The 24,620-nt window shown below is 40.9% G+C and overlaps 1 protein-coding gene across 2 annotated transcripts in view; it reads right to left on the bottom strand.

The window, feature by feature from the left end:
* Positions 1–24,620, bottom strand: part of LOC122787228 (excitatory amino acid transporter 1-like) — a 339,397-nt gene that overhangs the window by 115,367 nt on the left and 199,410 nt on the right. For both annotated transcript variants that reach the window (XM_044053826.1, XM_044053825.1), the window contains exons 3-4: positions 22,409–22,546; positions 6,032–6,236 (exon numbers count right to left, since the gene is read on the bottom strand). In XM_044053826.1, coding sequence (XP_043909761.1) covers positions 6,032–6,236; positions 22,409–22,546 — 343 coding nt within the window. The remainder of the gene's footprint in view (positions 1–6,031; positions 6,237–22,408; positions 22,547–24,620) is intronic.

Here is a 24,620-nt window from a genome sequence, read left to right as displayed (position 1 = left end):
GAAGCTTCAGACTAGAGTGATGTCAATGATCTAACTGTGATGCTCTCTGTTAAAAGACTACAGCCATAGCCAAGATGCAGGGGAAAAAGGTTCTTTAACCATTCAACTGACCTCCCAGAAGCTGACTAGACACCAGAAATGTTGGACAATAACCCATCTGCTGCCTCAGAACTCTCTCTAACTACCTACACTTTCTACAACAGATTCACCCTCTCACAAAAATCAAATATTAATAGGAGATCAATGATGATTCTCCTAAAAGATATTACAAAAAAATGCAGATTGGAAACAAAATTTTGTAAGCCTGCAAAGAAGCGATAAAAATCTTTATGCAGCCTACCCTTACCTCAGAAATGCATGTAAAACTGATATCTACTCTGGTAAAATACGCATAAAAAAGTCAAATATTTCTCTTCTATAACTTCCTCCTCTTTTGGTTGGATCGCATCATTCTTGCTGAGTATAAAGGTGCTTCCAGCATCCTAATAGTAATAGGTGAGAATATTCTTATAACAAGCACAGAAACAATAGGAGATAGGTTTTCTCTGTGTCCCTAACTCAGGAATTAACCCATGCATAATTCCCAGTTCCCCAGAACCATTTGTAACACCAACCAAACTGACGTTCCTGCTTTCCTGTTCAAAATAGAATAATGAAGTGTAAGCTATTCAGAATTGTCATTTGCCAGATTATGGGTCACCCTGAGCTATGAATTACTACTGAAATGCTTCAAAGTCTGAATCCCATTTCTAGCAGCACCTTTAATGTATATCTTTGATAAATTCTTCTTAGCCAGAACATTCCCCATCAAATTTAAAATGTCTCATTTTACAAGTTGCATACGTTCCCAAAGGTGCATCTCTTCCAGGTTCCAGTAACTGCAGGCTCATTTTACGTCTTTTCACTAGTGAGTATTGGTGAATCCCCATTGTATAAAAAATAATGCATATATGAACAGTTACAATGAAATTATAACATCACTCCACATATCCTGGCAGTTTTCTACATAAGGATAAGAACACTCTGATTAAAACTTCACTTATTATATTTAACATATAATCTGTGTTGACAAACAATAATACTCCCCTCATTTAAAGGAGGTGTCGCTTCAGGCTGAAATGCCTAGCATGTGTGTTATACAGCAAAGTAATGCAGTGAATAACACCAAAACCTTTATAAACAGATCCTAGGAACTTACTATTCCTTGAACTTTAGCAGTGTGAGTTTAGAATGTGTTGTATAAACCTGATGTTTTTGAGAGATTCCAACAGTATTAGATGAAGGCCTTGCTGTAAACAAGCCCTGTCTCTATTTGGCTAAGGCCTTCAAACCATTCCACATAAGTGTTGTAGATAAGTTCAGCATGTTAAAGGTAAACATACATTTTACTCGGAAATAATGGTTAGAATAAAAGAAATTAACAAGTCCAGACGGGAAAGCACATATCATACCCTGGGTGAGTGGGTAATGATGCCCATAGAACTCATAGCTGGGTGCTCAATGACTATCTTATAGTTGCAAGGAGTACTGATCTGTCATAGGCAGGAATGTATTCTTTACTAATTTTATTTGATTTGAGCACTAGGCCCATTTCTAGTTGTCTATATCCTACTGTTTGTTTTCTGCGTCTCTTATGATTGTTATCGTATGTGTAATACTGTTTGCATTAAAGCTATGTGGAAAATTGCCTTTTCTTATTGCTCAATGCAAGTTGGTCCAGGCCACAGCTGAAAAGGTTCTCCAAGCCAATCTTCTTATTTGATTAACAGAAAGACAAATAACTATATTTTGATTTCAAGACAGTTGAGTCATTACTAAAGACTGGATTACAGACTAGATTTATTGTATTTCTACCACTGGCACAAGTCATGGCTAAAAAGATCACTTGTGATCAAGCCAATCACCAAATTAATAAAGAAATAAAACTGAGAGGCATATCCAGTAGAAAGAGGACATTGTTCCAAATGTACAAAGAGCTGGTGAGTTCTTGTCTGGAATATTGCACGTGGTTCTAGAGATATCACATTTGGAGTAACAGTAATGCAGGAAATTAAGATGTGGGCAAAGAAACTAGTACAGGGTCTGCATTAGAAGCCATGTAAAATGAAATTAAAGGAAATCATAGCTTCAGTAGTGAGAAAAGGGAGGAGGCAAGAGAAGAAAGAAGGGAAGATGGAAGGTTCATAGGGTCATAGATAGGTTCATAGATTAGTACTAGGCTAACAGCCCTTCTGGGCCATTTTAAGCCTAGCCAGTTACCCCATGTGAGAATCAAACCCTGTACCTTGTAACTGTAAGGAAAAGGAAGAGACATAACTGAAAATGCTTAGTATCCCAAGGGAACTTGTGTAGTGGATGGACTGTGAAGATGGACAGACTGCTGTCAGAATATAACATGCTTTACTCAACAACCAGTTAATAAAACTTTATCAGTGACTTAGTAAATTGCATACTTGCTTGCGATGCATGGATAATTAGATGGCTACAGGTTCTATCCTCCCAACAGGTGTATGGATTGGTTTTCCCATACTTACAATGCAGTGTAGCATTAGGACGGGTTGGGAATGTGGATCAGAATTTAATATGCAGATGAGGTCTGCCCAGTCTCATTTCACATCTGTATGGCAGGTAGCAGAAGTAAAGCTAGGAGCTTCACTTCACAGTTATAAATTTGATTCTTTCAGTCTTTGTCTACTTTATGAGTCTGAACAAGTTACTTAAAAAAACAATGCTTTCAGGCACCCACTGAAAATGGCGTTAACCCAACTGAAAAATCTGATTAACAAACATACAAGCAAAAAAATAAATAAAAATGCCTCACCAGCACAACCTCACTATGAGTCATTCAACTTCTTGCAGATTTGTTTGAGTTATCATGTGTCTGTTAACATGACTAGCATAATTTTTATTTTTTATTTTTATTTAACATTTTGTTTACCGGGAAAGTCTGACTTGGAACAAAGTCAATTTTCAGCCGAGGCCCAGGGAGAAATGCTCCAGACACATGTCTTTGTGATGTGGGAGGAAACCGGAGCACCCAGAGGAAACCCACACGAATGCAAGGAGGACATGCAGACCCCACACAGAAGGCACTCCAGTCAAGAATTGAACCAAAGAACCTCTTGCTGTGAGGTGACAATGCTACCGCTGCACCACTGCACCATCCAATGAAAAAATTCTGAAAGAGCTTGCAGTGACATGTCTCATTTTCCTGGTAAGGTATTGCTTTTCACAACCAAGACAGCATCTGAATGTTTCTTTTTGACAGGCAATATCTGCATTGGTTCCCTTTGTCAACATCATCATCATCATCATTATCGACCCCCCTTTTTCCCATTTTATACATGGGGTCAGTGTGTGACATCAGCTGTCATTCCCGCTCTATCTTCATTCAGTCTCCTACCTTCTTTGACAAACAGTCATGCCAGACTGTTTGACATTCTTTATAACTGGAGCTACTTGGTTTCTGCTCTCTAATGTCCTCATTTTGTCATCTTTACTACAGTGGGCAGCCTAAAATCCATCTCAAGCACTTCATCTCCATCACCTCTAGCTTCCTGAACCTGCCTTCATTTACTATGTTTCTGTTTCATGCAATAATGTTTGTACTACTGTTTTGCACATCATAATTTTCATCTTCTTTGGCATATTTCGGTAGCATACATTATTTCTGACACTCTGTTTCAGTGGCTGTAGTCCACTGATTCTAGTTTTGACCTCCTGATTCAGACTTCCCTTCTCCTCTCCCTCCCCTCACAGATACTCAGTGTTGTAAACCTTTTCCACTATTTCCCTTCTATCTCAATTTTCAGCTTCTTATGATTTCCACCATTTGCTGCTATGGCAATTGTCTAGTCTGTACTCAGTTGTATTCAGTGTTGAATTCCATTCCCCTGTCATTTGCTGAAGTTCTTGTTCGGTCTGCTTGTAATGCTACATCATTTGCATACAGCAGCTTTGTTAATCTGTCCCCTCCAACCTGTTTGCTAATGTAGTCCAAAACCAGTATGAACACCAGTGGGCTCAGACTTAAACCTTGATGCACACCCCCCCACTGGGAACCTCTCTGTGAGTTTGAACACTGTTCGTACCCATGTCATTGGGTGCTTCTCCATAGCCTGTACTAATTCTACCAATATTTCCTGGACTTTAAACCATCACAGGACTGCCCAAATCAGCTTTCTTAGGACCTTCTCATATGCTTTGCCCAAGGAAAGAGTCTAGCTAGGCATTTGTAGACTTGTTGATTCCCTCTGTACTTGTGCAGTATTGACAGCTCTTTAGAACGGTAAAGATGTCGATCTTCTAACTCAGATACAGAGGGCCTGTCATTCGCAGCAGAATGACAAGAAGAATTCAACATGGGTCACGTATTTCCTGTAGCAAAACCAAAACTCTGACAATCAGTCCTCCGACCCTGCCCCTGTCCTAACTCAACACTGCCAAATGCCAAGTGAGAGACCCAGCCACGTAGACCAGTTTCCTTAGGAAAGTAATTATCTTACAGATGTGCATTCAGATCGTAAAGAGTGAATTCCTGCAGTAGTTTATTATCTTCAATATAATCTTTAATTTACACTAATTTAACTATACAATGTCTGAACTCTAGAAAAAAAGGCTATGTCAGAATTTACTGCCTTGTCCTGTCTGTCCTACTGCAACTAATATTACTCTTTCATAGATTCATAGGTGTGTACTAGGCTAATGGCCCTGGAGCCTTTACAAGCCTAGCCCAAAAAAATTGCCCAGGCACCGTCCCACCCAATGTTGGTTCATAGTGCCCCTATCCAGTAGGGCAACTGGAATGATCCCTGGAGTGAACTTTGTTACCCATCCACTCATCAAGAATTCTCTTGAAGAGGGCCACTGAGGCAGTCTTCTTGACATTTCCTGCCTTGTTATTCTTTTTTTTTTTTTTTAAGATCATGCTATCAAAAATAAAAGTAAATACTATAAGAAAATATAAAAAACAGAAATAAGAACATGTATAAAACAGACATAAGTAGCAACACTTTTCTGTTGAAGTTAGGAAAACCACTAGCCTTAAAAGATTAAGAATTTCCTTTTGCATCGCCTCCTGTATAGGAAAGAATGTAATTGTTGGAAATACTTCTCCATTGTATTCCTCCTGCAAATTTTTTTCCTCTAATTCCTTGTAGGTGTGGTTCTCCACCTACACTATCCTTCTGCTGGGGAAAATCTGCAATATCATTTTTTTTCTCTCAAATAGTAAACGTGGAATATAAAATGTTATATTATTTAATTGTACTTCTTCCTTGTGTATCATATCTTATGATTATTTTTGAATACTTTTCAATATGCATTAAAATGTTATCTTACAATATGATCTTTCAAGATTGTTGTAGTAATTTTAAAAAGTATTGAAATTATTTTTTACTTTTACAGTTGTATAATCTTTGCCCATATGCTTGGGTGGTTGCTGAAAATAGTCCATATGAGTCATATTAACTAGTAAAAATCAGTAATTTGCATTACTTTTTTCATTCCACATTACTAGGTTGCCAATGTCAGTATCTGTGGTAGAAGCTGTTAGTGAATAAAAGGTTTGGACAGAACACGTTTATAGTATTTGAGATGTCTACTTTAGGAGAAACGTGGTTTAGACTGCAACAACGTAGCAATACAATACCTGCATTTGAATTCTGGAACGTATAACACTTTATGCAAACTGTTTTCGACTACCCTTCTGGTGCACTTTAGCCTGTCCCAGACATAAAGAATGATTAAGCTGCCAAATAGTCATGAGAGAAGGAGCTTTGCTAAAACTACCATAAGTAAGTTCATGCTAGTCACAAAGGTGGCTGTGTCACTGCTTTCTGCATTTAAAAGCAGGACATGAGAAAGGAAGCGCTTAGGTGTATCTTTTCCAGTCCACTCTCCAGTAGCCCACTACTTGAACTACCAGTCCAGGATACTGTCTGAGTAAATAGGTTTGGTTTGTAGATACTGTGGAATAAGCAGGTAACAGCTGAGAAATATTACTGCAAACATGAAGAATCAGTACTTGTACCTGATCAGATCTAGAAAGGCATCTGCTGTCTGAACTTGTTCAACCTTGCCTTCCCTGTGCAGGTTATCCTTTGTCCCCTTTCCTGGATGGATGATCATCACCATCAGGATTCCAATAAACACAGCAATTAGGGTGGTCACCATGTAGTAAATAACTGCACGAAGCCCCATCTTACTCGAGGCCTTGCTGTCGAGTGACGCCATACCTTAAGACAAACATAAAGACAACACTGTCATGTACTAACTGCTGCTGAAAACGAAGAAGCAGGTTTAACTTGAAATATTTAGCTGTTACATTTTACTTTTATAACCTTTTTTTGTTGTTGAATTCTATAACAAGCAGAATAAAATTGTAGGTAAGCAATACAGTATAATAGTCGGCATAACAATTAAATAGAAACAAAGTGGAGTTATGTGCCTTGACTTCTACCCACTGCTGAGATCTATATTTTTGTTGTAAACCCTTGTGTACATTTAACTGTCAGCATGGTTAGTAAATAGTTAGTAAACAAATAAAATGAATGAATCAGAGAAACAAAAGCTTTATTTTAAGTTAGATTTTTGCACTTATTTTAGCTTCTGTCAACGCACACCATAGTGGTTTGTCCTACATCTGCTGCTTCGTTTGCAGACAGACATACACAGTGGCTTTTCCGTACAAGAAAGTCAGAAGAAAGGAGGTTATCCACCTGTGCTCTAAACCCTGACAGGCATGGGGCTACATCGATTTATTTATTTTATGTTTGTTTACCAGGATAGTCTGACTGGGTGGGAGACCCAGGGCAAAGCCCCCCAAGTTACATAGAATAATCACAATTATGTGTACAAAACCTAAGTTAAAAACAATATGTTTAGAAAACCATTCTTAGTTATTTGAGATAATAATAGCCACAAAAATGGAAAAAAGAAGCATCTTAATATTTAGAGTAACATAACCACAACTGAGAAAAATATAATAAGATTTAGGTAAACATAGCAAGGGTTGTATATAGGATGTAGTTAAGGGTACACGCTAGTAGTTGAATGTAAAGGTAGAGTTGACTTGGTCAGTCTAAATATGTTGAAAGTTGGCACTTGGAAGCATAGGAAGCATAGGGTAGACAGTGGTCAGCCAGGATTTAGGCAAGAGCAAAGTCAGGAATTGGCTAGGTGAGACTTGAGCAATGTTTTAAACTGTTGGGGGTTAGCTGTAGTTAATATTGGTTGGGGGGGGGGGGTCAGACTCCATGTCCTGGAGATACAATTGGAGTGGAGCGAATCACCATAAAAGTTGTTAGCTCTTGTGACTTGCAGCAGAAGTTTGTCAGAAGATCTGAGTTGCCTTATATTTTATCATGACTTATAACCTGCAAAACTTAGAAAGATGGGAATATGCCACTTCTGGGATAATTTCTGAAATGCTGCTGGGACCACAGGGTTCTGCCTTTGAGGCCTGGGATCCCATTGTGATTATCCTTTGGTTATAGCTTCTTTACTGTTCTGTACTTTGATGTGATGGGAAGGTCATATGAGGATGAGAGTGACATAAATATTCCCACATTGATAAATGTCTCAACCATCAACTTTCTCCAGAAGTCAGATAGGCTTCTGACATTAGCTTTACCTTCTGCCAGGGAGGGGCCATTGTCTGTGGACCCTCATCTACAAGGTATGTCTGGGAACATAAAAAATAAATTTGTTAATCTTTTATCATTCACTTTATCCTAAATTTACTGTCACACCATATGGTTTAGAATTACTATGTCTGGGGTAGGGCTGTGCATTTGTCAAGGTTCTTATGTGACTGTCAGGTAAGAGGACTGATGTTTGTCATAAAAGAACTAGTGTCAGGGACACTCTTCTCTATTCCATGTGAAACAAGTTACATGTGAATGGGAAATACATTATAAGATGAGTGAGGAACTTATATTGACAATGTCTGTTTTTCACATTTCATTTATTTTTCAGGTACTGTAAGGATATAGTAATTCTTGAATTTGCAAAAGATTTGGACTGGGTGTTGACAGAAACACAAAAAATAGCATCAGCTGTGACACAAGAGGCTGCCATTTGAGCCGGGTCACTGAATCAGGTTTAGCTGTGGAGGGGTCAGTCCATTTGGTCTCTACTACTGCCTTGTAAAGAGTGATTAATGTCTGTCCACCCTGATAGTTATTTCTGATTTAGTATGGAAAATGAATGAAGCAGTGTCCATTTAAACATGGGGGTATTCCAGTGGTACAGAGTGGATAGCCCTGTCTATGGTCCAGACAACTGGAGATCCAGTCTTTGCTCAAGCTTATATGGACAGGATAGGTGTACCCATCCAAGAAGGGAGGGGATTAGAATGGGGCTGTGTAATGCAACAGTCCCAAAGAAGAGTGGACAGCATTTCAGAAGTACTGTAGTAGCTCTTATTCCTGGTGCAAGGGAAACACACACTTGCACTGAGGAGATTGTTGTGGTGACTGTGCTGAAGTTGGTCACTTGTCCCCTCCCTAGAAGAGGTGCTAAGGTAATCATGTACGCCCTTATTTCCAGGATGGCAATGATGGTATATAAAACCCTCACGGCTGCCTATGTGATAGCCACTCTGGACAGCTCTTTAGCTTTCTTCCCACTGAGTACAAGTATTGAAGGGGAGATTTTTGGTTCTTAGGTGTTTTTAGACTTCTTCAAATTCCAAAACAAACTTGAAAAATACACAAGATAAAGAAATCAGAGGAAAAGAGTTTGACCTTAGACAAAGAGGGATGAAGCCCTGACTACAACCAAATGGCTTAGGTTTGAATAGCAGCTTGGGCACTGGAAGGGCTGAGACAGGGGTGGATGGGAGTGATTAGCAAATGCAGCTTGCCTAATCTGGGAGATGAAAGGCAGTGTGACACTGTACGTTACAACGGTAACTAGGTGGGGAAATAGGAACTGCTGCCTAGGGTGCAAGCTGTTAGGGGATGCAATCAGCAGGTACCACTGGTGCACAAATACCAGCATTAACTTATGAGGATATGGCATATTCATAAAAAATACCAGTACAGGACTTGCGGTTAACAGTGAAGCTCAATGCATGGTAAGGTTCTTCTTATAGCTTAGCAGATTTTTTTTTTACTATTCAGCTTTGCTTTTAGAGTTGATGAAACTGTTCATGGTGCCAGATAACCTAGCTACATGGACTACTGACAGCAGTTATTGCATTAGTGTGGCTCACTGCACATGTAAGTGTGAGACCCCATAAGGGGCTCCCCAGGTAGGAGTTTCTATGAAAGCCACCAGGCATAGTGAGGGAGCAAGGTATTGAGGAGGGTACCCTGCGACAGAGCAGGGAGTACCCTCATGCAGAGCCATGGCTTGCTTTCCTGCCACTCTGGGCAGCTCATTAATCTGGTGCCTGCCTCAGCTAAACGTTCTGGTCTTTTGCTCTGATTTAATGGAAAAAAAAAAAAATGTTATCTGCTCTGAGTTGAGGAGAAGAAAAAAGTTCTTTATAAGCTGTGGCAAGTCACTTGATACATATGTAAGAAATGGCTTGCTGTGGCCAAAATACCACATATGGAGCACTGAAACCCTTCAGCCCTGACCAAGAATGCCAGTACCGTCCCTACCAAACACAAAACACTCGAGCAGTTCAGCTCTAACTAGCTCTTCTGTTATGCCAAAGTACTTCCTTAATAGCAACTATCTATGTTCCTACCAGCAGAGCCATAGCAACACTTCACTCGTGTATGCATTTTAAGTAATTGGTTGCTTTGCAAAAATCATTATCATTTGTACCAGAAAAAAAAAACTATTGGCATGCAAAATAATTCCATATAACTTATTTCTTAATATAATTATTGCATGGCTGCATTGTTATGTCCAAGTACTTGCTACAGTCTTAATAGCACACAAGGAGCACTTCAGTCCTGACCACAAATCCAGTACTACTGTCCAATCATCACCTGCCAACTGGGCCACTTTCACTCCTCCCTAGCTATGCCACTACCCTCACATAAGTGAACACCTGACTGCAGCTAGGACTCATATCTGAAGGGGAATGAATGTGGTGATAAGCTTTCACCCCAGTCAGGGATGGAATGAATGGGTCATCTATCTCATAGCCTGGTTGGGGAACAAGTGGGCTTTCTCTTATCTCACAGGGGATGTAAATGGGATGATAAGGAGCTGGCTGTAAATCCCTGAAGTAAGAGGGTGAGGGGGAAAATATTAGATGAGATAGTGGCTTTGTTAAATGCCAGAGGTTTCAACAATAGGTTCTTAAGAAGTTTTTCTCAGGTTGGATGATGTTGATATATGTACCACTGCCAAAACCTGCTTTAAAAATCTAAAATGCATATCACAAATTCCATAGTATGCCTTCTTTGTGTGTTGCATATCTGATGCAATAGGTGACATTGTCTCATTTTTGTAAAAGAACATGTAATAGCCATAATCCAAAAAAATAATTAAGGACTATGCATTACTCACTCAATAATACATTTTAATTTTATTGAATATACTACTATAGGAACATGTGAATACTTTGTGCTCAATACAGAGTAGGAGGATTTCCTGACGAAACAAGATTTTAAAATTAGTGAAAATGTAGTCCTTATGGGAGATTTTAACTCTACAGATGTTGACAGCATAAACTCAGTTACTCTCTCTCATACAAATTACATCCAACTCTTAGACTGACCCTATGGACAGCCACTGTTACCTGCTGAGTTTTCACGGTAAAGGATAAGAAGTAGATTGCCAGATCCATATTCCATATCACACACATGCACTCACACCACAGTCAGTTTTAAGTCCCTGATCCACTTTAGAATGTGGGATGAAATCTGGGCACCCAGAGAAACCCCAAGTGAACACAGTGAGGACATGTAGACTCAACACAAAAAGTACCATAAACTACTCAACAAAAAAAAATTATGCCCAAATTAACGGACTGTTAATCAAAACATTTTGGAACAAAGATCATGAGATGTGGCTCAGGTGCCAAATGCTTTCATAGGATCATAGGAAGTTACAAGGCTAATGGCCCTGAGGCCCTTACAAGCCTAGTCAAGAATTTAGCCCATGTTCCAGCAAGTCAGCACCCTATGCTACTGTCCAGCAGGGACACAGGCGGAATCCCAGGGGTGTATTTTCTGCTCCTTATCCATTTATCCAGGTTGCAAAAGGGTTAATGAGGTATGCTGCTTGATATGGAGAAGAGGGTGTCTGTTCCACAAAAGGGGGAGTCTCTGGGATACACATCTGTCCTGCCAACAAGTCCTCTCGATGTCACAGACCAGGTTGAGGTTGTGCATGTGGGTTACTTGAGTGAAACTTGACTTGCGTGTATGCAGCATTCCCATCAGGGCGGGGTCTGAGATTACTTTGTATGCCAGACAGTGGTCACCTCTGAGGACTCTGTAGGTGACTGAGTAGAGGGAGAGGGCCTTTGGCCTATCTGTGTAGGGTAGATGTTTTAGGCCCTGGATTCTCCTGGTGAAAAACCCCTGTGGTCTCTCGAGCTGCTGCATGTGCTTTGTGAGGTACATGCGGAAAGGGGTATTGTACTCAATAATGGGTCTTATAAGGGAAGAATACAGGGATGTTATGACCACCTTGTCCCTGGATGAGATACCCTTACTAATGAGGTGGGCCATGTAGAATGCTTTCCGTACAATGGAGGCAATATGTTGGTCAAAAGTCAGTTTGTTATCAACCTAGGTGCCCAAGTCCCTCACAACTGATTGCATGCTTAGGACCTTATTATCAATGTGATAATTTATGGGAATGTCACTCCCCCCAAAGGGGATGATGATGCATTTTTTTGGCATTCAGTTTGAGGCCATGTTTCTGGCACCAGTCATTTGTATGGGTGAGACCCTCTTGGAGGATGTCCACATCACTAGGGGAATTGATGACAGCACCCAGCTTGCAATCATCTGCAAACTTGGTCAGCCATAGCCCACTGGTTTTGGCCTGCACCTCAGAAAAGTATATCCCAAACAGCAGAGGCCCCAAGGCAGATCCCTGGGGTACACCGCTCGTCTATTGTTTGAAGTGGCTTCCCCTATTTTGACTAGGTGGGTTTTATCAGTGAGCCAGATTGGTACCCATCTGGTAACATATGGATTGATGCCTAGTTGAGACAGTTTATCTATTATACCTGAGTGCGGAATAGTATCAAAAACGTTGGCCAGGTCAAGGTAGGTGGTGTGCACCCTCTTGCCCTTATCCATGGCCTTGGTGACTGTCTCAAAGAAGTTGACCAAATTTAACAGGCACGACCTCCCCTTGATGAAACCAGACTGTGTGGGATCGAGTGTCTGGAGGTTGCCAATGTCCTTGTTAATGAGGTCCATGATAATCCACTTCATGGCCTTGCAGATCAGCCTAGTTAGGCTGATTGGTTTATAATTTCTTGGATCAGTGGATGCTCCACCTTTGTGCGAAGGGATGGCATTGGCTACCCTCCACTTGGCTGGGATGAAGCCAGTACTCAGGCTTTGGTTGAATAGGGTTCCTAATGGTGCTGCAAGTTCCTGCCTGAGTTCATGTAGGATGCAGCCTGGGATGTTATCGGGTCCCATGGAAGCTGCATTTTTTGCCTTTGAGAGGACAATGTTACATGCTCCCTAGAGAAAAGGGGAGGAGGGGTCAGGTACTGGGGATGTCCTGTTTTACTGATGGGGTGACAGAGGGGTGAAGTTTTCACTGAATCTGTCTGCCAGTAGGTTGCCTATATCTACAGCATTTGTCTACGTGGTGTCCTTGGCCACCAGTTCTGAGCCGATCCGGGTGCTTTCCTTGAGATTGCAGACATATTTGAAGAAGGCCTTATGATTGTCTTTAGTAGATGTGGCCAGTTTGGACTCAAAGTTTGCTTTGGAGGATTTCACTAGTGCACTTATTTGCTTGTTCAGGCTAAGGAGGGATTGCTTCCAATTAGGCACCTGCTCCTTCTTGGTCCTGGACAGCAATTTTTTCCTTTTATTTTAGAGTTTATTTATTGCAGATGTCCACCAGACAGGTTTACTCTTCCTTGAGGAGGAGGATTTCATCCTGTCAGGTATTCCTGATTTCATGCAGCTATATAAATGCTCATATAGTACTTTGGTGTAAGTTTGAACATATGTGCCAGTTCCTATGTAGGGGAAGGGGGCTGTGAAGCTGTTTATACCTTCCCTCAGGAGGTTGTAATTAGCTTCGGAGAAGTTTTTTTGTTTGATCCTAGCTGGGGGGGGGAGGGGGTCAGGGGAGATGGTGACTTCAAAAGTGACCGCTTTGTGGTCAGATCATACCAGGGATGATGACACTGTAGGGATGCTGCAGTGGTTGCTCATGTTGGTTTGTTGGTTAATACCAAGTCCAGGATATTTTCACCTTTTGTGGGGGTGTTGACCAACTGGTCCAAGGCTTTTGCATTGACAAAATCAAGGAATCTCTGGGCATTTGTGTTTTGGCATGAATATTTCCTCCAATCTGTGGTTGGATAGTTAGAGTCACTCAGGATTAGGGTAAAGGATTGTGGGTAATGGATTTAATGTCATACTGAAAATTCTAAGAGTAATCTGTTTCCCACTCATAGGTATGCATTTGTAATTAACATAGGTTAATGAGGAGCCATGAGTAAAATCAGTCTCACTCATAAATAAAGCAGCCTGTGTCTGTAATTAACATAGGTTAACAAGGATCCATGGGTAAAATCAGTCTCCCTCATAAATAAAGCAGCCTGTGTCTGTAATTAACATCGGTTAACAAGAAGCCATGGGTAAAATCAGTCTCCCTCATAAATAAAGCAGCCTGTGTCTGTAATTAACATATGTTAACAAGGAGCCATGGGTAAAATCAGTCTCCCTCATAAATAAAGCAGCCTGTGTCTGCAATTAACATAGCTCATGATACCGTCATCTACATCTACTGTCAAATACATATGAAAAATGAGAATTCTGGGAACAATACATGCAGAATAATGTTTAAGAGGAGGAATAAGGTTTAAGGGAAGGCTGGAATTTAATCAGCTATGTAATGTTTGATTGACAGTGACTGTATAGAAAATTATATGTGATGTAAATGCTTGCAACTGAAAATATGTCAGTATGGTTTGCTTTCATTTATATAAATGTATGATTGTCTATGTCATAAGCAATAATTCACTAATGATGTTTCTTGTTAAAAGAATATCAGCTCCCACTAAAATGTGTTCAATTTGCTGTATATGTGCTGATCATGACTCTGTAATATGAATTAAATTGGTCAGTTATATGAAAACGTTTATTACCTCATCACCACTTTTTTATCTTGTATGTGTTATTCAAAGAGATAACACATGAGGAGACTGGCCACTCTCTTTAGGTACATTTATTTTTATCCAAATGTAGTTTTATATGAAAATGCATAACATACTTCATCTTGGCGTACTTTTGTGGAAAGCCAGTGCTGTCAAGAAGCTGAAAATCAATCTTATTACATCACACCTATTATATCATCATGCTGATACTGTCTATGAGAGATGTAAAAGAAGTTAAGTCTGCAGGACTGGTGCTCTTTTTTTCCCTGGAATACTTAACAGAATGTTATGGCAGTGCTGCACCCATTATAGGTGCTATTTCCCAATGGGTAGAATGCCATAGTAAGGCGCTAATGTTTATTGTCTATGGATATATAATGGGTGCCTATCTCAAAAGGTATGATATAAAAAGATTCCATGCGTATACGCCCGGGGGAGGGGGTAACCATACAGTTAATGCAGTGTAAACTGAGTGAGCAAGAAAAAATTATAGGTATGTACAGATGTGACATGCCAGTACCCACCAAATATTAACCTAAATCACACCAACCAGTTCTCTTTGAAAATCATAAATCTTGCTGTGTGAGGGTAGTACAACATACAGTTGTTTAACAACAATAGGACTAGTGTACAAACGTCCCCATTCCCTACCTTAATACCTATTCAACTGTTCCTACAAGCAAAACAAAAAATGTCATTTTCAGTCAGAGAATGTTTTTGGCTGTAATTTTATAAACAGAAATCAAGCTATATCTCTAAAGTAGTTCTATTTATTTTGATTAACAAAATGGCCTTTGAGAGGCTTTCTGAACATTTTAATTTTTTTATATTTTTTCAATTATTTCAAGAAGGTGAAATGTAAACATGCCACAAAAGGGTTCAGATTTGGTTACTGAAAAAGTTATGCTAGTTCAAGCCATATCCTTTGGTCTTAGTTACTAAGAAAAGAAGTTAAAATATGGGATCAGGTCATAGCTGTTACATGTTCTGCATTTGATCTTGGCCAAAAGTATGACAGATTAATATATTCTGTTAAAAACATAAGCAGTTGTTAATGAAAGAATATAAGTTGACCATGATATTAAATATAACAGTTGTGTATATTTCGGGCAGGCAAATGGTGCTCAGCCTTTATATATCCATTTACTCATTTTAGGGAGCTGGTACTCTCCAGCCAGACTGCAGTGCCCTGTAATAATTATTAAGTGAGACAAGACCCGTTTGTGAGCTGCCTAATTGAGGTGGCACCTATTACAGTGTCTCTGGTCATAGAATGTGGTACAGAAGACTCGGGTTCCAATTATATAGCTGTTGCATCCTTTTTTTGGAATACTGCACTTCTAGGTGGCTATAAGACTTTTTTTTTGCTACACTGCTATGTACAACTTTGACAAATTTGCCATCTTGAGATGTGCATTGGCACAGGTCCCTCCTCAAGAAACATGCCCACTACTGTTCATGATTGTTGCATTACTTTACCCCAGCTGGCATTAAGTGTAGTGTACTTGTAAAGCAGAAAAGGCTGTCACAGATGCACTGGATGGAATATAAAGTAAGTAATTAGGGCAAATAGTGGGCATACAAGATGTGGGTGAAATGGATAGGGAGGTACAATGCTAGAAGACAAGCATAAAGCCACCAAAGGAGGGGAAGGCAGCAAAGGCAAAATTCAGAATGGAGTTGGCAGAAACTTGGAGACTCTTGCTCGGATCACCTGAGCTTTGCTTAAGAATAATAGCTCAAGGTGACAATCACTTATATTAATGTTGCTTGCTTCACATTATAGGTACATACTTCCATCCAAGGCTGTTGATCATCAAAGTTCTCACACTCTAGTCATATGAGGGTTGTCCAACACTGAAGCATCTTGGAGAAGGAACAAGATACCTGTTACACTGCCTCTTAGTGATCACTTTTCCACTGAGCTGCAGCAACCTTGAAGAATAATAAAGTACTGGACAACTGGGGCAGTGCAGGGAGGGTTGCTCACTCCACAAAACTAGTTTTATTTGTGCCACTTCCCCATAAAAATTAGCTTGAATATGTGCATTATGACAAAGTGTGTACTTCAGCTGTCATTCATAAGATTTTGTAGCTGAGCTATTGGGATGTACACTCCAATATGTCAGGGAGAGATAGTGGACCCATTGGCAGAAGGGATCAAGAAAAGGGAGCAAAGTCTTTTGAGACATGTTGCAGAAAAAAGAGGAAAGGAGAGAAATCTGGCCAAGCTCAGCAATGATAGCAGGGCGATCATAAATGTCATAGACAAAGCAGAGATACTGAATGAATACTTCACTGTATTCTTCACAAAGGATGAGGGCAGTGAGATGTCTTCCTGGGAGGGAGGAAAGGTAGAGTGGGTACAGCATTAGATTGGCACCAGGATAAATATGAAGAAATTTGAAAGGGAGCTGGTTGTACTAAGCGAAAATAAGGCACAGGAAGGACAGCCTCCCGGGATCTTCAAATATCTGTCTCATGTGCTGACAGATCCACCTGTGTCCCTGCTGGACAGAAGAAACAGATGCTGAGTTTGAGGGAACATGGGCAAAATTCTTGCCTAGGCCTATAAGAGCCTCTGGGCCAATAGCCTAGTATCGTCCTATAAGATGCCTGAGGACTGGATGACAGGAAGAAAAATATACAATCACAATGGAGGGAGAGATCAGGAAATCTAGAAAACAACATGCAAATTAGCCTAACAGTAGTTTAAGTGAACATTATGTAGAAAATCCTGAGAAAAGGCTGGTTACTTTTCTACAGGGTCACAGGCTCGAGGGCAAAAAAAAAATGGCTTCAAGGCCAAAGAAGCTGTTATACGTACATGATCCACTGTTATGTTTGGCTTAGAGGAGGATTTAATGCAGTGCCAATAAACACAGGCTATCTGAATATACAGACTTCAGAAAAGCCTTTAACTCAGTCACAGACAAGTGGCTTCCATTAAAATTACATGTATGGAGGACTGAGAGGGAGAAACTGTACAGTTGCATGACCTGTGGGTAAGGCTGCAAGTGTTGTGGTGAAAGTGTTGTCATGAATAAGGGAAGTGAGTGGTGGTGTGACACAGTGGTCAGTCCTGTATTCAGTACTCATCACTGTGTTCATTCCAGATATATTTGAGGGAAAAGAGGACAGGAGTAGCCTTTTAACAAATGCACAAGTAGAGGAGCCACTTGAATTTGCTTACTCATGCTCAGCACTTGTTCAGAACTTGTTGTTAGCACTAAATAAGGTACAAATTACTACAGCACTCAACCTTCCTCATTACCTAGAGGAAAACATCTCTTGTACTCACTTTCCTCACTTATCTAGAGGAAAATAGTTTCTTATTCAGGCATGTCCAAGGGTCAGCTCCCAGTGTTTTCTCCTGACTATCTGATGAATCTGGGCATCTTGGGGCAATGTAGCAATTGCCTCATGTACACAGACAACCCTCTCCTCCTACCACCCAACACTACAACCTGTGAGAGATGCACTTATCTAGCCAAACTGGAGGTAAAGCTCTCTCCACCCAAGAATGAACTTGACAGTCAAGAGGAGAAGGTAAACACTTGTACCACACCACACTCATCACATAGTTCCACTAAACCTCCACCAATAAAATACACACATAGAAACACAAAAACATTCAGGGAGGCTCTCAATAATAATCTGCTCAAGCAACCTCCACCCCCCAACACAACCCAAATGACACACAGCCCACAGACTCAGTGTGCCACTCAACCACAGCCCATAAGGCAAAACAACGTACCCAACACACTAGTCATAGGTGACTCTATAGTCAGGCACACTGATGTCCTACTCACCAGGCTAAATAAGAAGGTTACTGTCAGCTGCCTGTCAAGTGTCAGGATCCGCCACATAACCCACACACTCAGGTCATTCCACAACAAGTACAAATATGACTCTGTCATTGTCCATGTTGGTGTGAATGACCTGAGACATACCTCCCTGGACTACATGAAAAGAGACATGGAAGAGCTCTCCATCTTGTTGCCCAGGCAGGTATGACCGTAGCCCTGAGTAGCATCCTGCCATCCCCCAGAATTATACCGCAGTATAAGGACAAAATGATTGACTTCAAGAATTGGCTAAGCTTCTGGTGTCATTCTAAGGGAATCCAGTATCTGTCTGCCTGGGACGACATGGTCGACAGACCACGATGCTTTGCCAGAGATGGCCTGCACCTGTCACCTCTGGGATTCTGGATACTGGCTAAGGATCTTGACGCCCCTATAGTGCCTTTTTTAGGCAAGGTTCAAATGACAAATTCACCACTGTTACAGGAACAGGCAAGCAAAAACTGAGGATAATGCTACTCAATACTAGAAGTCTAAATCTCAAAATGCACTCCCTCGAGGCACTCCATAAAATGGTGAACATCAATATCTGTGCAGTGACTAAGACGTGGTTCAAGGCTCCAGAGAGCACCCCTGCATTACCAGACTATAACTCATACCACACTTTTCGGCCACCTAACCTGGACCGGAACACCAAAGGTGGAGGTGTGTCCATATTCATTAAGGATATCCACAACTTCAGGCTAGTTGCTCAGCATAATGCATCCGAGGTTATCTATGTGCAACTAACTCTGGGCAAAACTGCAATCCAAATTGTAGCTTGCTACAGATCCCCCACTATGCCCCAGGATTCCCACTCCTCTTTTCTTGATATACTGGAAAATATTAGGGGTCAACCAAACACCCTAATAATGGGTGATTGCAACTACCCCACCATTAACTGGGAAAACTACTCGTGTACCAACCTCTTTGCTCAACACTTTCTGGAATTCATAAATTCCAATGTCCTGGATCAACTTATCCACACCCCCACCAGAGGCAACAATATCCTAGACCTAGTCATTACCAACATGAGTGACTGGTGTTCCACACCTGAAGTCAACTCCTCATTGGTCAGATCCTACCATAAGCTAATCACCCTAGATATCTACATCCCGCCCCCACCCCCCATTAAGGAAACCATGGTAAAAAATTTCTCCAAAGCCAGCTTCATGCTTCTTAAGACAGAAGTGGTGAACATGATACCCATGCAGATGGACAATACAGTTACAACTGCTGAATCCTACACAGATGCACTCTATAAGCACTTACACGAGTGCATGGATCGTGCTATCCCAAACAGGACCAAGACACTATCCTCCAAAAAAGGAAGCTGAACTGGTGGTCCTCTGCCATAAACAAACTCTGCAACAAAAGGAAGAAACTGTTGCAAAAGAGAGTAAAATCCCATGAGTAGAGGAGTTCCCTGGTCAGCCTCAGTAAGAAGATGAGATCCCTTATAAGATCCTCCAAAGCTAGCTACAAAAACAAAATCGCCACTGATTCTAGGGACAACCACAAAGCAGTCTATAGCTATGTCAAGAATCTCAATGGCATCACACAGATATGCTCTGAGTTACAGCACAACGGCACGGAAATTACAGAACCAAATGATATTGCCAACATCCTGGCTGATAGGTTCAGTGCTAACTTTACCCCCTCTCACCCTCTAAAGGGCCCATATCTATACAGGAGGAATGCAGATTCCCTGTAATCACAACTACGCAGGTAAAAGCTGCACTCTCTAAAGCCAAAAACACAGCATGCATGGGACTGGACAACATCCCAGGCTGCATTTTACACGAACTTCAGAACGAACTGGCTCCCCACCTAAGCACCATGTTCAGTCATAGTCTCACAACAGGCTTTGTGCCCACTGAATGGTGCACAGCAACAGTTATCCCACTCCACAAAGGGGGAGCCACCACTGATCCCAGAAACTATTGCCCTATTACCCTGATGAGCCTGTTCTGTAAGGTCATGGAACGTATCATCATGGAACTCATAAACAAAGACATTGGTAACCTCCAAACTCTGGACCCCACCCAGTTCAGGTTTTTGAAAGGCAGATCATGCCTCTTGAACCTGATTGACTTCTTTGAGGCAGTCATCAAAGCCGTAGACGAGGGTAAGGTGGTTCACACAACTTATCTTGATCTCACCAAGGCTTTTGACACCATCCCCCATTCTGGAATTATAGCTAAACTCACTAAACTCGGTATAAATCCCTACATCACAAGATGGATTGCCAACTGGCTCACTGACAGAACCCACACTGTAAATGTTGCTGACTCCAAATCTGACTTCAAACCAGTGACAAGTGGAGTACCACAGGGTTCAGTCCTGGGACCTCTCTTGTTTGGTATCTACTTCTCTGAAGTACAGGCTAACACAGAAGGCCTTTGGCTAATGAAGTTCGCAGATGACTGCAAACTAGGAGCCATAGTTGAGTCCCCAAATGATGTGGACATCCTACAGAAGAGCCTCACTGAGATGGATGCCTGGTGTCAGAGCCATGGCCTCAAGTTCAATGCCAAAAAGTGTATTGTCATCCCCTTTGGTAAAAACTATGTACCTATGAACTACCACATAGGTGGCAGTCAACTTAACGCTGAATGTGTGATAAAAGAATTTGGGACCCAGGTGGACAGTAGTCTCTCCTTTGATAATCACATTGCCACAATACTCAGGAAATCCTTCTATGTGGCACACCTCATCACAAAAGGGTTCTCATCCAGGAAAAAATAGGTCATTGTTCCTCCTCTACTCGACACTCATTAGACCCATTATAGAGTACAACGCCCATTTTGAAATATACCTCACAAGACATCTGCAGCAGCTGGAAAGGCCACAGAAGTACCTCACAAAGAGGATTACTGGCCTCAAACAGATGCCCTACACTGACCGTCTCAAAAAACTCCAGCTTTACTCTGTAGCATATCGCCTACTCCGAGGTGATCTCTGCCTAACATATAAAGCTATGTCAAACTCAGAGCTGTTGGACATGCTACACCTAAAGAAATCCCAATCCCTCTGAGCTACACTCTCTAGGGACCTAAACCTTGTCACCACAATAAACAAGACATGTTGGAGGGATAGATTCCTGTCCCAGAGACTTCCCATACTCTGGAACAAGCTACCCATCTATATCAAGCAAAGTTCCTCATTAGCACTCTTCAAGAAAAATCTTGATGAGTGGATGGGAAATAGGAAATACACCCCGGGGATCACTTCTGTGGCTCTGCTTGACAGGGGCACAGGAAAATAACTTTCTTGGGTGGCGTAAGCCAGGGAACCTTGTTGGTTAAGCTTACTTAGGCCCTTGGGCCGATAGCCTAGTACCTACCAATGAATCTATGACTGATGCAGAAAAGATTCAGAGAATGGATTTGGAAAAATACAAACCACTGGAAGGAAAAATATCAGTGGGTGCTCACTGAAGGTAAAGGCAATATACTGCTCTTGGATCACAATGGTCATGGTTTAAATTATCAGCTGGGAGAGTGAAACTGAAGGCAAAAGTCCTAAGATGTGGGTCACATGTAGAATGGGCAACCAGAAGCAGAGGGACATATTATCTTGACACTAAAGAAAATATGAAATGCATCCTCAGGGGACAGTTTCCAAAAGCAACGACGAAATACTATTGCTGTTCTGGGGCCTTATCAGGCCATACCTTGAGTACTATGTGTATTTCTGAAGGCCAGAAAGGAAAGGGATATCATGCAGCTGGAAGACATCTAAACAAAAGCCACCATAAGACTGTGTAATGGAAAGGAAAGGATATGGCCAGGAGCTTGGAGTATAGAAGAGACCAGAAGGGGTAAGGGGGCATGATACATATATAAAAGATCATGTTTGACAGATGTGATGGGGTCACTCTGAACAGGAAGGAGAGAAGAGAGGAAAAGGGTTCAACTACTCATTAGAGCTGTAGAAATACTTCTTCATGGACAGGGTTTTGGAACCATGGAATGAACTACCAAAATGGCTGGTATAGAAAGAATGCACTGATTCATTCACAAGCATGGCACAGGTGAAAAAAGAGGATTGGGAAAATTTGGGTTGGGGGAAAGGACAGACATGATGGACTGCATCCTACTGCTGCCAGGCAAATATAATTAGAAACGATACATCGCTTTTGTATTTTTTAACTATCCAGGTCATACACAATCAGTTGTAGATAGCTATAAAATTCACTTTACTTTTCATTAACAAGAATAAACTGTCAGTCATGTTCCCCTTAATATATACAACAGCATTGTCAGTGCCATATGCTGGCTTGCCTTACCTGTAACCAGGCTTGAAACAATGAGAGGCAGGACCATCATTTGTAGCATCCTCATGAGCAACTCCCCAGGGAAAGAGAAGTATTTAATATCTCGTTCTGACATCTTATACGGCCGAAGGGCAAATGCTAAAATAATGCCTAAATGAGAGAAATATTACAATTAGAACATAACTTTAATTATGCAAATACTGCGTAAAAATAATTCAGTATTTTCATAACTGTAACCATAGACTTAAACTCAAAGGTGTAATGTCTGTCACAGTTTAGGTGGCATAGCATCTCCAGATATTAATTAGGTGATGGGCTCCACCATGACAGACTTTTTAATAATGCCCGCCAAGACTGGGTGTTTAATTCCTGTGAGCTGTTGGCCCACCACTGTTCATAGTGCTCTGTGCATTCTGAAAGACAAGAAGATAAACCATTGTCCTTGTGTCATATCAAACTGACTTTGAAAATTTAACTTTTGAGCAAATGGTATGTAATCCACACTGGCATAGAATGGCTCCAGGCAGTAGTAAGATCCGCTTGTGGTAGACTGAAGTATTGCTTAGGCTGTACTAGCTGTCAGTGCTTGCTGGTTCACCAGTGGCTAGGGAAAAAAAGAATATTATTGTGATAATACTTCTGTATTGTGATTGGATAAGGGAAATTGGCAATAGTGTCACACTGTCTACCTTTCTGTCTCCTGCTGGGTTATAAAGCAGCGTTCTGCCACTGCCAGCAGAAATGGTTTGGGGAAAGAAGTAACACTACATGAACATTACTATGGAGTATCTTTCTGAGTCACTTGGGAAAGAGGTTCTAAGTATATATGTAAGAACTTTCATGCCTTCATTATCTCCAGTAGTTTCCGCGGCTAGCCCAAGGCAAAGACAGAGCGAGAGACACAGCCAGTGTTGAAGGTCGGGGGAGATGGAATGCAAACCATTCATAGGATTTGGAAAGCAGTCATGGGGCTTAACTGCTCAAATTACATGTATTCTATACAATATACTTTCAGAGACCAGAAAGGCAAGTTATATTAGAAATCCTGAATCACCTACATTGAAATATCTGTGATTCCTCTCTTAGAATGAGACGAAGCCTGGGTAATTTTTCATAAAGACCTAGGTCTAAAATATAGTGTTAAAAAATATTCAAAAAAGGTAAAGATGCCTGTCAACTTTATCTGCAAAGATATCCTGGGCAGCATAACAGGAGAAAAGGAAATGTCACTAGCTAAACATTGCTATAGTAATAAATAAAATAAAATGCAGTACTACATAAATATGACAAATGGAACCATAATGATCACAGTTAAATAATAACTGAACAAGTAATGCTTACTTCTGCTCCAAACGTAAGAAGGCAATGATGTAAAACTACAGAGACAAAAGCACTGAACATGAAACTGAAAAAGGAAAGAACAGGACTACTAGAAGAAATTTGGACTAGATGAGTAGAGTCAGTCAGATGCCAGAGATCTGTGTTTGGGGATGAGATCAGCCTGCTACAGAGACGGCCAGGAAAAGGACTGAATGTCAGGAGGTCTGCTGTCTTTTCCTTGGGGATGGCAGGTTCATCAGTGAGAGGACTTTTCTGAGTGATGCTGAAGACAAAGTTAATGCACTGTTGAGATGAGCCATGCAAGATGTCATGGAAGTACGTGCAGCAAAGTGCAAACCTTCTGTTGATGTCATAGCATGATTAAAGGGTTCAAATGGGAGGAGTCTCAGAAAAAAAAATTCAGCCTAGTAGTGTCATGGCCCCAAAAACCCTGCATCTCATATGCATTGGGGAGATTGGTAAAGACATGTCCAGTGAGTTATAAAAGGAAAATTGGGTAACCACTCGCAGACAAGGTTACAAACTGGTGATCTGAGCTCCAAAAGCATCAGTTAGTTAGAAAAATAAACACAGAAAAGAATAAGTTATACAGAGACAGCTTTATGAAGTAAAAATAATTTAGCTGAATTTAAAGAATAGGAGCATTCAAATATTAAGAAAATTAAAAAAAAAAAATTCAAAATGACCAATATCAGATTTTCTAAAGGAAAAAAAAAACAAAAAGATTATGGAACAGTACAGAAAGAGGTAAGAAACAATAAGACAGGAAGGAGAGGGAAACTCGAAAGGGATGTAATCAAAAGGTGTAATCATTCCGCTGTACTTAGCTCTCATTAGGCCAGTCATTCAATAATAAAGCCCCTTTGGGTATGTACCTACCCAC

This window comes from Protopterus annectens, chromosome 13.part0 (assembly GCF_019279795.1).
Source record: "Protopterus annectens isolate FY-2018-M chromosome 13.part0, PAN1.0, whole genome shotgun sequence".
Classification (NCBI taxonomy): Eukaryota; Metazoa; Chordata; order Ceratodontiformes; family Protopteridae; genus Protopterus; species Protopterus annectens.
The sequence above is the reverse complement of the archived record's forward strand: the minus strand, read 5'-3'. Positions and strand labels throughout refer to the sequence as shown.